Here is a 13943-nt window from a genome sequence, read left to right as displayed (position 1 = left end):
AGATGATATGATACTTCATGTGGAAAACCCAAAAGACTCCACTCCAACACTGCTAGAACTCATACAGGAATTCAATAAAGTGTCAGGATATAAAATCAATGCACAGAAATTAGTTGTATTTTTATACAGCAAGACAGAAGAAAGAGAAATTAAAGTGTCAATCCCATTCGCAATTGCACCCAAAACCTTAAGACATCTAGGAATAAACCTAATCAAAGAGGCCAAGAATCTGTACTCAGAAAAATATAGAGTACTCATGAAAGAAACTGAGGAAGACACAAAGAAATGGAAAAACGTTCCATGCTCATGGATTGGAAGAACAAATATTGTGAAAATGTCTGTGCTACTGAAAGCAATCTACTACACATTTAATGCAATCCCTATCAAAATACCATCAACTGTTTCCAAAGAAATGGAACAAATAATCCTAAAATTTATATGGAACCAGAAAAGTCCCCAAATAGCCAGAGGAATGCTGAAAAAGAAACTAAAGGTAGCGGCATCACATTCCAGACTTTAAGCTCTATTACAAAGCTGTAATCATCAAGACAGTACGATACTGGCACAAAAACAGACACACAGATCAATGGAACAGAATAGAGAGCCCAGAAATGGACCCTCAACTCTATGGTCAACTACTCTTCCGACAAGGCAGGAAGGAACGTCCAATGGAAAAAACACAGTCTCTTCAACAAATGGTGTTGGGAAAATTGGACACCCACATGTAGGAGAATGAACCTAGACAACTTTCTCCCACTGTACACAAAATAAACTCAAAATGCACGAAAGACCTAAATGTAAGGCAGGTATCCATCAAAATCCTAGAAGAGAACACTGGCAGCAACCTTTTTGTCCTCAACCACAGCAACTTCTTGCTTAGACACATCTCCAGAGGCAAGAGAATCAAAAGCAAAAATGAACTCCTGGGTCTTCATCAAGATCAAAGGCTTTTGTGCAGCAAAGGAAACAGTCAACAAAACGAAAAGACAACTGGCAGGATGGGAGAAGATATTTGCAAATGACATAGCAGAGAAAGGGGTAGTATCCAAAATCTGTAAAGAACTTATCAAATTCAATACCCAAGGAACAAATATCCAATCAAGAAATGGGCAGAAGACATGAACATATATTTCTGCAACGAAGACATCCAAATGGCCAAGAAACACATGAAAAAGTGCTCAACATCACTCAGCATCAGGGAAAAACAAATCAAAACCACAATGAGATACAATCTCACACCAGTCAGAATGGCTAAAATTAACAATTCAGGAAACAACAGATGTTGGTGAGGATGTCAAGAAAGGGGAACCCTCCTACATTGTTGGTGGGAATGCAAGATGGTGCAGTCACTCTGGAAAACAGTATGGATGTTCCTCAAAATGTTGAAAATACAGCAACCCTATAACCCAGCAACCGTACTACTGGGTATTTACCCTAAAAATAAAAATGCAGTGATCTGAAGGGGCATATGCACCATAATGTTTACAGCAGCAATGTCCATAGTATCCAAACTATGGAAAGAGCCTAGATGTCCATCAACAGATGAATGGATAAAGAAGATATGGTGTATATATATATATATATATATATATATATATATATATATACACAATGGAATATTATGCAGACATCAAAAAACTGAAATCTTGCTATTTACAACGACGTGTATGGAAATAGAGGGCATTTTGCTGAGTGAAATAAGTCAATCAGAGAAAGAAAATTATCATATGATCTCACTGACTGAAGAATTTGAGAAACAAGACAGAGGATCATAACGGAAGGGAGAGAAAAATGAAATAAGATGAAACCAGAGAGGGAGACAAACCATAAAAGACTCTTAATTCAGGAAACAAACTGAGGGTTGCTAGAGTGGAGGGGGGTAGGAGGAATGGAGTGGCTGTGTGATGAACATTGGGGAGGGTCTATGCTATGGGGAGTGCTGTGAATTGTGTAAGACTGATGAATCACAGATCTGTGCCCCTGAAACAAACAATACAGTATACAGTAATAAAGGAAAAGTATCTGCAAACTGCAATAAACTGAAGCAGAGTGACATAAGGTATGCCTATACATGCCAATCTCTCCTATGTACAAAGATGCAGAAATCTTTAAGTTGCCTACTGAAAAAACAGAAGCATCCCAACATAAGGGTTTAATTGTCAAATCAGACTCATATGAATCTCATAGGATTCTATGATCTACTCAACACCAAACTTTTTATTAATGATTCAAAGGATACAGGCAATTAGAAAGTACATATAAAACATTTTCTCTTAGAAAAATGTGAACCTGTCAAATGCAGTTACTCAGAAAAATGTCCTTCCTCTTCTATTAAGATACAATCTGTTCTTTGGACTTTAAATGTGGGGTGTGGGTTTTTTTCATTGAAATATAGTTGGCACACAATGTTCCAAAAGTCTCAGGCGTATAACATAATGATTGGGTAAATCTATGTATTATGATATGCTCACCTCAAGCTACCATCTATCATCCATACAACACTATTACAATACCATTGACTATATTCCCTATGCTGTACCACCTTTCATTTCTGTAACATTAATTCTGTGACTGGAAGCTATAACTTCCACTCCACACTCCATTACCCTCTTTTGGCTTATTCCCTCCTACCTCCCCTCTGGCAACCACCAGTTTGTTCTCTGTATTTTCAGGGTTTTTTTCTAGTTTTTGTTTGCTTACTTGCTTTGTTTTTTAGAATCTAAATACAAGTGAAATCATATGGTATTTGTCTTTCTCTGACTTATTTCACTGAGCATAATATTCTTTAGGCCCATCCATGTTGTTGTAAATATCAAGATCTCATTTTTTATGGCTGAGTAATATTCCATTATGTATGTATACCACATCTTCTTTATCCATTCATCTACTGATGGACATAGACTACTTCCATATGTTAGCTACCATAAATAATGCTGTGATAAACACAGGGGTTCATTATCTTTTCAAATTAGCATTTTCATTTTCAACAACTATGTTACTATGCTCACCCCAAGTGTAACTACCATCTGTCACCATGCAACATTACTGGAACACCGCAGACTATATTCCCTATACTGTACCTTTTAGTCCTGTGACTTAGTCATTTCCTAAGTGGAAGCCTGTATCTCCTGCTCCCCTTTACCCATTTTGCCCAGCACCCCCCACCCCTACTCCCCTGCAACCAACTGTTCTTTGTATTTATCAGTCTGATTTTGCTTTTTGTCTATTCATTTGTCTTCTTCTTTAGATTTCACATGACTCTCAGTAGTGACTAACTGATCATGGTGTCCCAACTCCAAAACAGATGGTGATCTCAATAAGGCTTATTTTTTCACTTCTCAATCTATATTCTTTCCCTGTAAGATCTTATAACTTCAATTTTGATCTGTTCTAATAACTCTTAAATTTATATTTTCAGTTCATAGATCTCATTTGAATAGGAGAAAACTTAAGGGGACCACTCAGAGTTTGATATGTTCCTGGGTTTGGGAAAAACAAGATATGGTAACAAACCATGCCTGAAAAAAAAATCTTTAGAAAGGCAAGAGGCTGGGGCTGGAGCTGTTCAAGCCCATAGCAGGACAAAATGAGGGAGGCTATGTTGGAAATGAGCTGCACGTTAGCAGATATTGGGGCACAGATGCTGCTTGCTGTGGAACAAATACAGATCCCTTGAGACACACCATTCTGGGGTCATTTAAAAGGGCTCCAAAATAAGGGAAGGTTGAAAAAACCTCAAGAAATTTCTGGGTGTATAGGAAGACAGATACTGACTCTACCAAGAAAGGTATAGTCAAAGTTCTCAGCAGAAGTCTCTGAAAATACACCTAGAAAAAGCCTGTTGGGGGGCACGTGGGTGGCTCAGTGGGTTAAGCGCCTTCCTTCGGCTCAGATCATGATCTCAGTGTCCTTGGATCAAGTCCCACATTGGGCTCTCTGCTCAGCCGGGAGCCTGTTTGCCTACCTCTCTGCCTGCCTCTCTGCCTACCTGTGATCTCTGTCTGTCAAATAAATAAATCAAATCTTTAAAAAAAAATGAATGAAAAAGTCTGTCAGATAAAAAGCCAACTGTAAATTTACCTGGTCCTGAAAGCATCAACCTCAGATGACCCTCTTGCCCCTCTTTGCGCAACTGTGTTCTTTTATCCTACTCCCTTTCCCCTGTGCCCTATTCTGGTGAAAAGAGAGTTAGAAGGACCATCATGCTCTATCACTGCAAGCTTCCAGGCCTGGGTCAGGTCCAAAAAAGGAGAGGAAAAATCTTATAATGTTGAAGATTTTGTTATTACAATGAACTAAAATTTTCAATGACGGAAATGAGAATGTTCTTATGACTATAAAAGACCGAGAAAGTAATGGAGTTTGCCTAAGATGTTACTTAGGCAAAAGGGGAATAACAGTCACAGAGTGAGTTTAACAACAAATGGTAAAAAAAAGAAGAAAAAAAGAAAAATGAAGTTTGAGTTCAGTCCCTTCAGTAAATCAGTTACATCTGTTAGAAATTAAATTATTTCAGTTAAAGCAATATAAATAGATCTCTTCTTTCTAAGGGGAACAATGAAAGAAGGATGACTCTACTTAACACTGAGTGCCTGAGAGGCACAGTCAGTCATGGCCCAAGGTCTCCTACAAAGGTTCAGTATCCTACCTTGTGAAACCAGTGCAGGTTTGGTTCATACCCTTCCCAAACCAACAAAAATGCAAGTACCTGGAAAAGCAAAGAAGAAAAAGGAGGTTATGTTGAAATCAACAAGTTACTCCCCAAAGCAGTGTTCTGTAGCTCAAAATTCCTTTCACAGTCCGGCACTACATTCACTTCTCGCTATGCCTGCACTTTGCAGCCTCTGGTTGTCTGCCATGAGGCTCCCCTGCCTGAGAAGTTCTCTCTCCCCTCACCACTGATGCTTCTTCAAAGGCAGTTCAAATGTCACCTCTATTTGTAACATTCACCGGCATCCCCAGGAAGAATTATTTTCATCTCTGGAATCTCATAACACTCACCACACTGATACACTTCTTGAGTTCCTACCAATTTCTTTTCCCCATGATGAACTATATTCCTGGTATTACTTAGACCCACTTGTGAAAGAAGGCAGAGGCCAGCCCTTCCAAGGGCTATTAAAAAGCTCTTTCTCGAGGAATCAGTGCCATTGTTACATCTCTTAACTACTGTTGTTAACCTGATATTTAGTCAATAAATCTTAATTAGATTTGAATCTACTCTAACCAGTCTAAAAGTCACTATGGAGAGGAAAACAAAATCAGAACCCTTAGATGCTCAGGATATTAATGAGAGTTGGAATGTATAAAGGTCTTAAACTTTTTATCAAAATAATTTTATGTATCTGATTTCATTTGTTCTTTATCCAGCCCAATAAAATACCATTTTTAAAAAATATTATCATTCTCATTTGAAAGAAAAGAAATGGAGGTTCAAAGGGTTATATGACTGACCAGGGTTACAAAGTAACCTAACAATAGAAATAGAACTAAGGTTTTCCTCTTTGTGCACTGTTGTTGTCCCTGTATGTATCCAAAAAGAAGTAGGGTAGAGTAAAAAGTCGGTTGTAGTTATAATAAACTGCCTTGTTGAAACACTAGAATTCATTCCCACCTTAGAAGCTAGCTATACCAGTTCATGTTCACTGTGTATAAGAGCAGTACAAGTCAGTGGTCAGAGTTTTGCCCAGAGCACATCCTTCATCTGCATTTTCCCCATTAAAAAGTTTCTAGCCACCCTCCCTGCCTATAGCCACCCTCTACACCACAATTTTCAGGACGGTTTTCCTAAAATAGAAATCTGATTAATGCCAAATATCTTAGCCCTATTTCCAGACCTTCCAAAATCTGTCACAAGCCCATCTTTTTAGCTGTGTTCCCTACATGCTAACAGAACTGACTTTGCCCTCTTATGTAGTCACATTCCAAATTTTTGTCATGCACATTTGTCATAATATTCCACAGCCTGGAATGGTCTTCCCCCATCCCCATATACACGTGTCCAAATCCACCATCCCTTCAAGATCACACATCAGTGTCACTTCTTCCAAGAAACCTTACTTAATCCTCTTGGCTGTAAGTCACCTTTTCCTTCTCAGAACCCATGCAGAACTTTTTTTAGGTCTCTCTAATGACAAATACAATGTTCTGCCTGTGTTAGTTATTTTTATCTATGAGTTAGTTGCCCTACTAGAGTCTAAATTCATTGAATTAAGACACTAACTTCACGTCTCATACCTATCTCTTGGAAGTACTGTGCATGAAAACAGAAACTGCATGTTTTGTTGATCACTGTATACTCAGTGCTTATCACTCATACAGTGATTAATAAATTTTGTTGAAAAAATGCAAATGGCAATGGATTTGGTGGGTTGGGGTCTTCTGTATCATAAAAGAAATCAGTAAGGACAGTGAATTGTGAAATCGGATAAAGATATATACATTCTATAGATAAGTGGGCACTGAAAAACTCCCATTACCTGAAAGTTATCCTCCCGTAGCTTTCCACTTCTACAGACTTTTCTCTTGCTTGGCCTGAATTTCTCATACCACACTATACTACTATGTCAGGCAATAGAGACAGGGTCACTCTTTGCCAAAAGACTTGCTAAAATGTACTCTGCACCTAAACTAGAGGACTAATGTTCATTTGCACCTTAGAATAGGTTTGAAAAACTAGCTAATTTATAAGGCTCGGAAAGACTGATTCTCAGGAGACAGGATATGAAATGAGGTAGTTCAATATGTAAAGGTACTGCTAATGTGAATCTGGAGCATTTAACGTAACAACATCGAGTAAACCATAAAATAGGTTATGAAACAAGATTAGAAAAAGGATGTTCTGCCACACTTTAAAAGGGAAGGTTGTAAAACAGATGGTCTAACAGCGCAAGCCTTTCTTTCCTCCATCCATCCTTTGTGCCTAAGATTCAAGTAGCTGATGTAAACCCCAACTCTGCTAAGACAAGAGTGATCTTAGGTTATGAAGGCTCCCAGCACCTACTGGATGCCATCCCAGACAGGAGCACCTCACAAGGCTACTCAGGAAGAGAGTAGGAGAAATGCAAAACATTACTCACCAACCGCAATGAAATATTACTCACCACCAGCAATGTACTGTAGGCAGCCAGGATCCCAAATAAACTCAGCAAAACAATGGACCAAAAGAACCAGTATCCTGTACCTAGAAAAATGACCCTGCAAAAATGTGTTTCAATCCTTAAAACATAGCAGAAATTAGTAGTGTCTGTGTCAAGGGTGGGGAACAAGACTGGACTAAATAAAGCATAAGAAAATGGAAGAAGATAAGAGAAGCAATCTGGGAACATATCTGTGAAAAGTTTTGGAGATATTTGGTTGAGAAGTTTTAACTTTATCCTAGAGGCAACTGGGTACTTTACTGGGGGGAGGGGTCTGTATTAGTGGTAGGATTTTTTTAAAGTTATTTAGAATATATACTCAAAAATTATGTCCTCTTCAAAAAAATAATAATACAGAAATTCTGGAAAGTCAAAAGAGAAAAAGTCATCCATAAGTTCACCACCTTAATAAAACTGGTACTTTCCATTTTGGCAGTTTCTTTGACCATTTGCATATGTTTTCCATCATACTTGTAACCATAGTTACTGTATTAATTGCTCTATGCTAGAGCTAAAAGATTTGGGCCTTTTAAAAACAGTTCAAGGGGCACCTGGGTGGCTCAGTGGGTTAGGCCTCTGCCTTTGGCTCAGGTCATGATCTCAGGGTCCTGGGATTGAGCCCTGCATTGGGCTCTCTGCTCTGTGGGGAGCCTGCTTCTCCCTCTCTGCCTACCTCTCTGCCCATTTGTGATCTGTCAAATAAATAAATAAAATCTTTTTTTAAAAAAACACAAAAACCGTTCAGATGTGTTCTGTTCTGAAAGTAGATTATGAGAGATATGATATGATAATGATTTGCCAAGAGAAACAGTGTTATACTTGGTCTAGATATTACATGTCAAATAATTTAGACTCATTTCCATATAACAGAAATTACCTTCTCTCAATATAAAACCTAGGGAAATTATATTTTAATACTATAAAATATAGATTAATGAACATATAACCACATTAAAAATAACAAAGGAAATTCTCTTTGGTCAGGGCCTATAAGACACACCCAGAAGAAAGAAACAGACAAGTAGTCACCATATTGAGAAGTATCACAAACCAAGACACCGGGAACAGCATTTGGTAGAACGTGAGCTTATAAGCAAAAATCAGAAATCATCAACAAACGAATCCAATAAAGCTGACAAATAGAGTAACTTGCATCCAAGAAAACAGAGCAATAGAGCAATCATAAAAGAATCACAAAACAAATATATTTAAGAATTTTAGAGAAATATAGGAAGGACTAATATCCATGTAACAAGAATATGTTTTTGCTTTTTTTTTTTTTAAGCTTTTAAGCAATCTCTATATCCACCATGAGGACTGAATTTACAACCCCAAGATCAAGAGCCACATGTTCTACTGACTGAACCAGGCAGGGGCCCCAAGAATATGATGTTTTAATACAAGCACAGGGATAATCAAAACAATCAAAGTTCTTGAAAATAAAATATGGACTTACTATCAGTCTAGATACAGCCAAAGGATTAATCAAATAGCTTAAACAAGAAATGACATAGGCTTTGCTTTCAAGTAAGAATGGAAAACTAAGGTTTGCCATTTAATGGTGCCTCTATCTTTTCCAATCATTTCTCTAGCCACATTAGATTTTTTTTCCACTTCTTTTCAACCTTATTTTGCATATTCAATCTCATGTAAATATTATTACTAGTTTAGTTCAGCTCAAAACTCTCTCACCGGGGTGCCTGGGTGGCTCAGTGAGTTAAACCTCTGTCTTCAGCTCAGGTCGTGATCCCACATAGGGTTTTCTGCCCAGCGGGGAGCCTGCTTCCCTCTCTCTCTCTCTGCCTGCTTGTGATCTCTCTCTCTGTCAAATAAATAAATAAAATCTTTAAAAACAAAAACAAAAACAAAAAATTCTCTCACCAAACTTAAGTGAAGTTCTCATCCACCTGCTATGAACTTCAGGCAAAGGAAGAGCTGTGATTTTTTTTTTTTTCCTCCCTCCCTATTCTACTTCTTCCTGTTCCATTCATCTGCACTCACGCTTGGTGGTGGTTTGGGGCAGAGGGCAGATAACAAAAGCAAGTGAGAAGAATGAAAAAGAGTAAGCTTGGGGCACCTGGGTGGCTTAGTCATTACGCATCTGCCTTTGGTTCAGGTCATGATCTTAGGGTCCTGGGATAGAGCCCCCATGGGGCTCCCTGCTCAACTGGAAGCCTACTTCTCCCTCTCCCATTCCCCCTGCTTGTGTTCCCTCTCTCATTGTGTCTCTCTGCATCAAATAAATAAATAAAATAAAATAAAATAAAATAAAAAGAGTAAGCTTAAGTGACTGACTACACATCAGTGGGAATTGAAAAAGCAAGTCTTTCTTGGTCATCACTCCTTTAATCTGGGAATATATGGTCGCTGATGAATATGCAGTAGGCTCACTCTACATGGACTGTCCAATTTAGGCTTCTTATAACTTAATATTTTCAAGCAGCATTCTCTCTGCTCTAGGTCATTTGTTTTATATAAACCTAGCACCATAATCACGTGTCCCTTTTCTCTATCCTACAATAGAGAAAGCCCGTTAGGACAGCCTAGTCAACACAACTTTGTCTAAATCCACATTTATTGCACTGGTGCTTAAAGAACTCTTCCAGGACCCCATCCCTGCTTTCCCATAGCTGCACAATGCAGCTTTCTTGCATCTTCCGCCAATGCATATTAGTGCTCAACATCACTCAGCATCATGGAAATACAAATCAAAACCAGAGTGAGAGACCACCTCACACCAGTCAGAAATTAGCAAGTCAGGAAACGACAGATATTGGTGAGGATATCAAGAAAGGGGAACCCTCCTACATTGTTGGTGGGAATGCAAGCTGTTGCAGCCACCTGGAATACGGTATCGAGGTTCTTCCAACAGTTAAAAATAGAGCTTCCCTGCAACCCAGAAACTGCACTACTGAGCATTTACCCCAAAGATACAAAGGTAGTGATCTGAAGGGGTAACTGCATCCCAATGTTTATAACAACAATGTCCACAACAGCCAAACTATGGAATGAGCCTAGATATCCATCAACAGATGAATGGGTAAAGAAGATGTGGTGTATATATAAATATATATGAATATTATGGAGTAATCAAAAAAATCTTGTCATTCACAACAACGTGGATGGAACTAGAAGGTATTATGCTAAGTGAAGTAAGTAAATCAGAGAAAGACAATTATATGATCTCACTGATATGAAGAATTTGAGAAACAAGACAGAGAATCATAGGGGAAGAGAGGTGAAAAATGAAACAAGATGAAACCAGAGAAGGAGACAAATCATAAGAGACTCTTAATTCAGGAAACAAACTGAGTGTTGCTGGAGGGGAGGAGGGAGGGAAGGATGGGGTGGCTCGGTGATGGACACTGGGAAGACTATGTGCTATGGTGAGTGCTGTGAATTGTGTAAGACTGGTGATTTACAGACCAGTAGCCCTGAAACAATAATACATTATATGTTAATTAAAAAATAAAATAAAATAAAATAGGGAGATTAACCTGGTTTATCTGGGTAAATCCAGTGTAATTACATGAACTCTTAAAATCAGAAGATGAGGACATAAGAGAAAGGGAGATGAAAAAGAACTCAGAGAAATTTGCAGTGTGAGAAGGACTTGACACCCAGTTGTTAGCTTTGAAGATAGAGAAGGCCACTGGCCTAAAGAATGCAGGCCTCTAGCAGGTGAGAACACTTCCATCTGACAACCGCCAAAGAAAGGGGACTTCATTCCTACAACTCCAGAAATACACGGATTGTGCCAATAACTTGAAGAAATCTCTAAGTGTATTCTCACTCAGAACTACAGATAAAATATCAGGCCAGCTGGCACCTTGATTTCAGCATTATAAGATCCTAAGCAGAGTACCCAGCTGAGTATGTCTGACTTCTGACCTACAGAACTATGAGCTAATGAATGCATATTGTTTTATGCCACCCAATTGGTAGTAATCTGCTATAGTAGCAAGGGAAAATTGCCCATGAAACTTATTTATGGCATTAGAACCTGTGGGAATGCACTCATATATACAACTTCCATTTGATGATGGAGTTTTAGTGAGAATTCTGCTTGCTGCTGAGTATGTTTATTCCAACTATACATTCCAGAACTAGTGAAATAACCACAAAGTAGGTCTGGGGACACACTAGACCCACTGTTCAGATGGACATGAGCCAAAGTGCCATCCATTACCTGTCATCTGAAAGCCTTACTCTGACTAGTAAGTCAGTGGTGTTTTTAAAATCTCCAGAAATTCATATCGATTCAGCACCAATGTCCATTAATCCCCCCAAAAGTACAACCCCATGCACAACCACCTTGGTAAATGACCAGAGATTCTTTGGGGGTAAAACGATGAGGAAGACTGACAGTATATTCTTTTGGTTGTGTAGCAAGGTCCTGCAAGGCCTTCCCTTCATTCAAGGGCCAATTTATTTTGTAAATGAGTAAAACAAAGAACAGGCAAAAAGCAGAAAAGATTAACAAAATTAAAAGTTGACTTTTGAAAAAGTAAACAAATCCAACAAACTTGTAGCAAGACTGACCAAGGAAGAAAGAGAGGACCCAAATAAATAAAATTACAAATGAAAATGTGGACACTCCAACTGATTACCACAGAAATAAAAAGGATCATAAGCAACTTCTATGACCAACTATATGCCAACAAACTAGACAACCTAGAAGAAATAGGTAAATTCCTAGAAACATACAATCTACCAAAAATGAATCATGAAGAAATAGAAAATCTAAACAGACTGATACTGAGTGAGGAGACTAAATCAGTAATCAAAAACTTTCCAACAAAGAAAATCCTGGGGCCAGATTGTTTTGCTGGTGAATTTTACCAAATATTTAGAAAATTACTAATCCTTCTCAAAGTCTTCCAGAAACTGAGGAGGAAAGAACACTCCCAAACTCATTTTACAAAAAAAAAATTAACCTGACACCAAAGCCAAATAAGGATACTACAAGAAAACTACAGGCCCTGGTTGTTACATGCAATTGGTGAATTGCTAATTTCTACCCTTGAAACTAATAATACAGTATATGTTAACTAAATAGAATTTAAATAAAGAATTAGAAGCGCCTGGGTGGCTCAATGGATTAAGCCGCTGCCTTCGGCTCAGGTCATGATCTCAGTGTCCTGGGATCGAGCCCCGCATCGGGCTCTCTGCTCGGCAGGGAGCCTGCTTCCCCTTCTCTCTCTGCCTGACTCTCTGCCTACTTGTGATCTCTCTCTCTGTTAAATAAAATAAAATAAAATCTTTTAAAAAAAGAATTGAAAGAAAAGAAAACTACAGGCCAATATCCCTGATGAACATAAATGCAGAAATTCACAACAAAACATTAGCAAGCCAAATTCAATACCACATTAAAAAGATCATAAACCACTATCAAGTGGGATTCATCCCCATGATGCAAGGATGGTTCAAGATACATAAACTAATAAATGTGATACACTACATTAATAGGATGAAAAACAAAAATCATTTGATAATCTCTATAGATGAAAAAAGAACATTTAACAAAATTAAATACCTTTTCATGATTAAAAACTCTCAAGAGAAAAAGCAAGAAACAGACTCTTGACTATCGAGGACAAATTGATGGTTACCAGAGGGAAGGTGTGAAGACAACGTTAAATGGGTGATGGGGATTAAGGAGGGTACTTGCTACAATGAGCATCAATATTGTATGTAAGTGTTTAATCACTACATTCTACATCTGAAACTAAATTCACACTATGTTAACTGGAATTTAAATAAAAACTTGGAAAGAAAAAACTCTCAACAAATAAAATATAGAGGTGTTATACCTCAACATAATAAAGGACACATATGATAAGTCTACAGTGAATATCTTACTCAACTGTGAAAGGCTGTGAAAGTAAATGAAAGGTTGAATGCTTTTCCTCTAAAATCAAAAATAAGACAAAGGTGCACACTCTCACCACTCCTATTTAACGTAGTATTGAAAGTCCTAGCCAGAGCAATCAGGAAAGAAAAAATAAATAAATAAAAGGCATCAGAATTGGAATGTAAATGATTGTCTCCATTTGCAGGTTTCATGATTTTTATATAGAGAAAATCCTAAGGATGCCACTAAAAAACAGTTATATCCGATTAGGAAATTCAGTTAAGTTGCAGGAGACAAAAATCAACACTCAAAAATCAATAGCATTACTGTACACTAATAATGAATTATTTGAAAAAGAAATAAAGAAGGGGGGAGGATCAAGATGGCGGAGAAGTAGCAGGCTGAGACTACTTCAGCTAGCAGATCAGCTCCATAGCTTGCCTAAAGATTGCAAACACCTACAAATCCATCAGCAGATCGAAGAGAAGAAGAACAGCAATTCTAGAAACAGAAAAACCACTTTCTGAGTAGGACTGGCGGTGAAGTGAATCCAAAGCGACAGGAAGATAGACCCCGGGAGGAGGGGCTGGCTCCCAGCAAGTGGCGGAGCAACGGAGCACAAAATTAGGACTTTTAAAAGTCTGTTCCGCTGAGGGACATCGCTCCAGAGGCTAAACCGGGGTGAAGCCCACGCAGGGTCAGCATGGCCTCAGGTCCCGCAGGGTCACAGAAGGATCGGGGGTGTCTGAGTGTCGCAGAGCTTACAGGTATTAGAACAGGGAAGCCGGCTACAGAGACAGAGCCGACAGTGAGCTCAAAGCTCGGGGTTACCTTGAACCAGTCGCAGCCTTGGTGAGCTCAGAGCGCGGCCAGAGGTCAGGCAGACGGGAGTTGCTGGGCACTGTTCTCTGAGGGCGCACTGAGGAGTGGGGCCCCGGGCTCTCGGCTCC

The 13943-nt window shown here is 38.7% G+C and overlaps 1 protein-coding gene across 2 annotated transcripts in view; it reads right to left on the bottom strand.

The window, feature by feature from the left end:
- Positions 1-13943, bottom strand: part of GDPD4 (glycerophosphodiester phosphodiesterase domain containing 4) — a 174957-nt gene that overhangs the window by 136803 nt on the left and 24211 nt on the right. For both annotated transcript variants that reach the window (XM_059188225.1, XM_059188232.1), the window contains exons 4-5: positions 7104-7197; positions 4649-4708 (exon numbers count right to left, since the gene is read on the bottom strand). In XM_059188225.1, coding sequence (XP_059044208.1) covers positions 4649-4708; positions 7104-7197 — 154 coding nt within the window. The remainder of the gene's footprint in view (positions 1-4648; positions 4709-7103; positions 7198-13943) is intronic.

This window comes from Mustela lutreola, chromosome 1, assembly GCF_030435805.1.
Source record: "Mustela lutreola isolate mMusLut2 chromosome 1, mMusLut2.pri, whole genome shotgun sequence".
Classification (NCBI taxonomy): Eukaryota; Metazoa; Chordata; class Mammalia; order Carnivora; family Mustelidae; genus Mustela; species Mustela lutreola.
The sequence above is the reverse complement of the archived record's forward strand: the minus strand, read 5'-3'. Positions and strand labels throughout refer to the sequence as shown.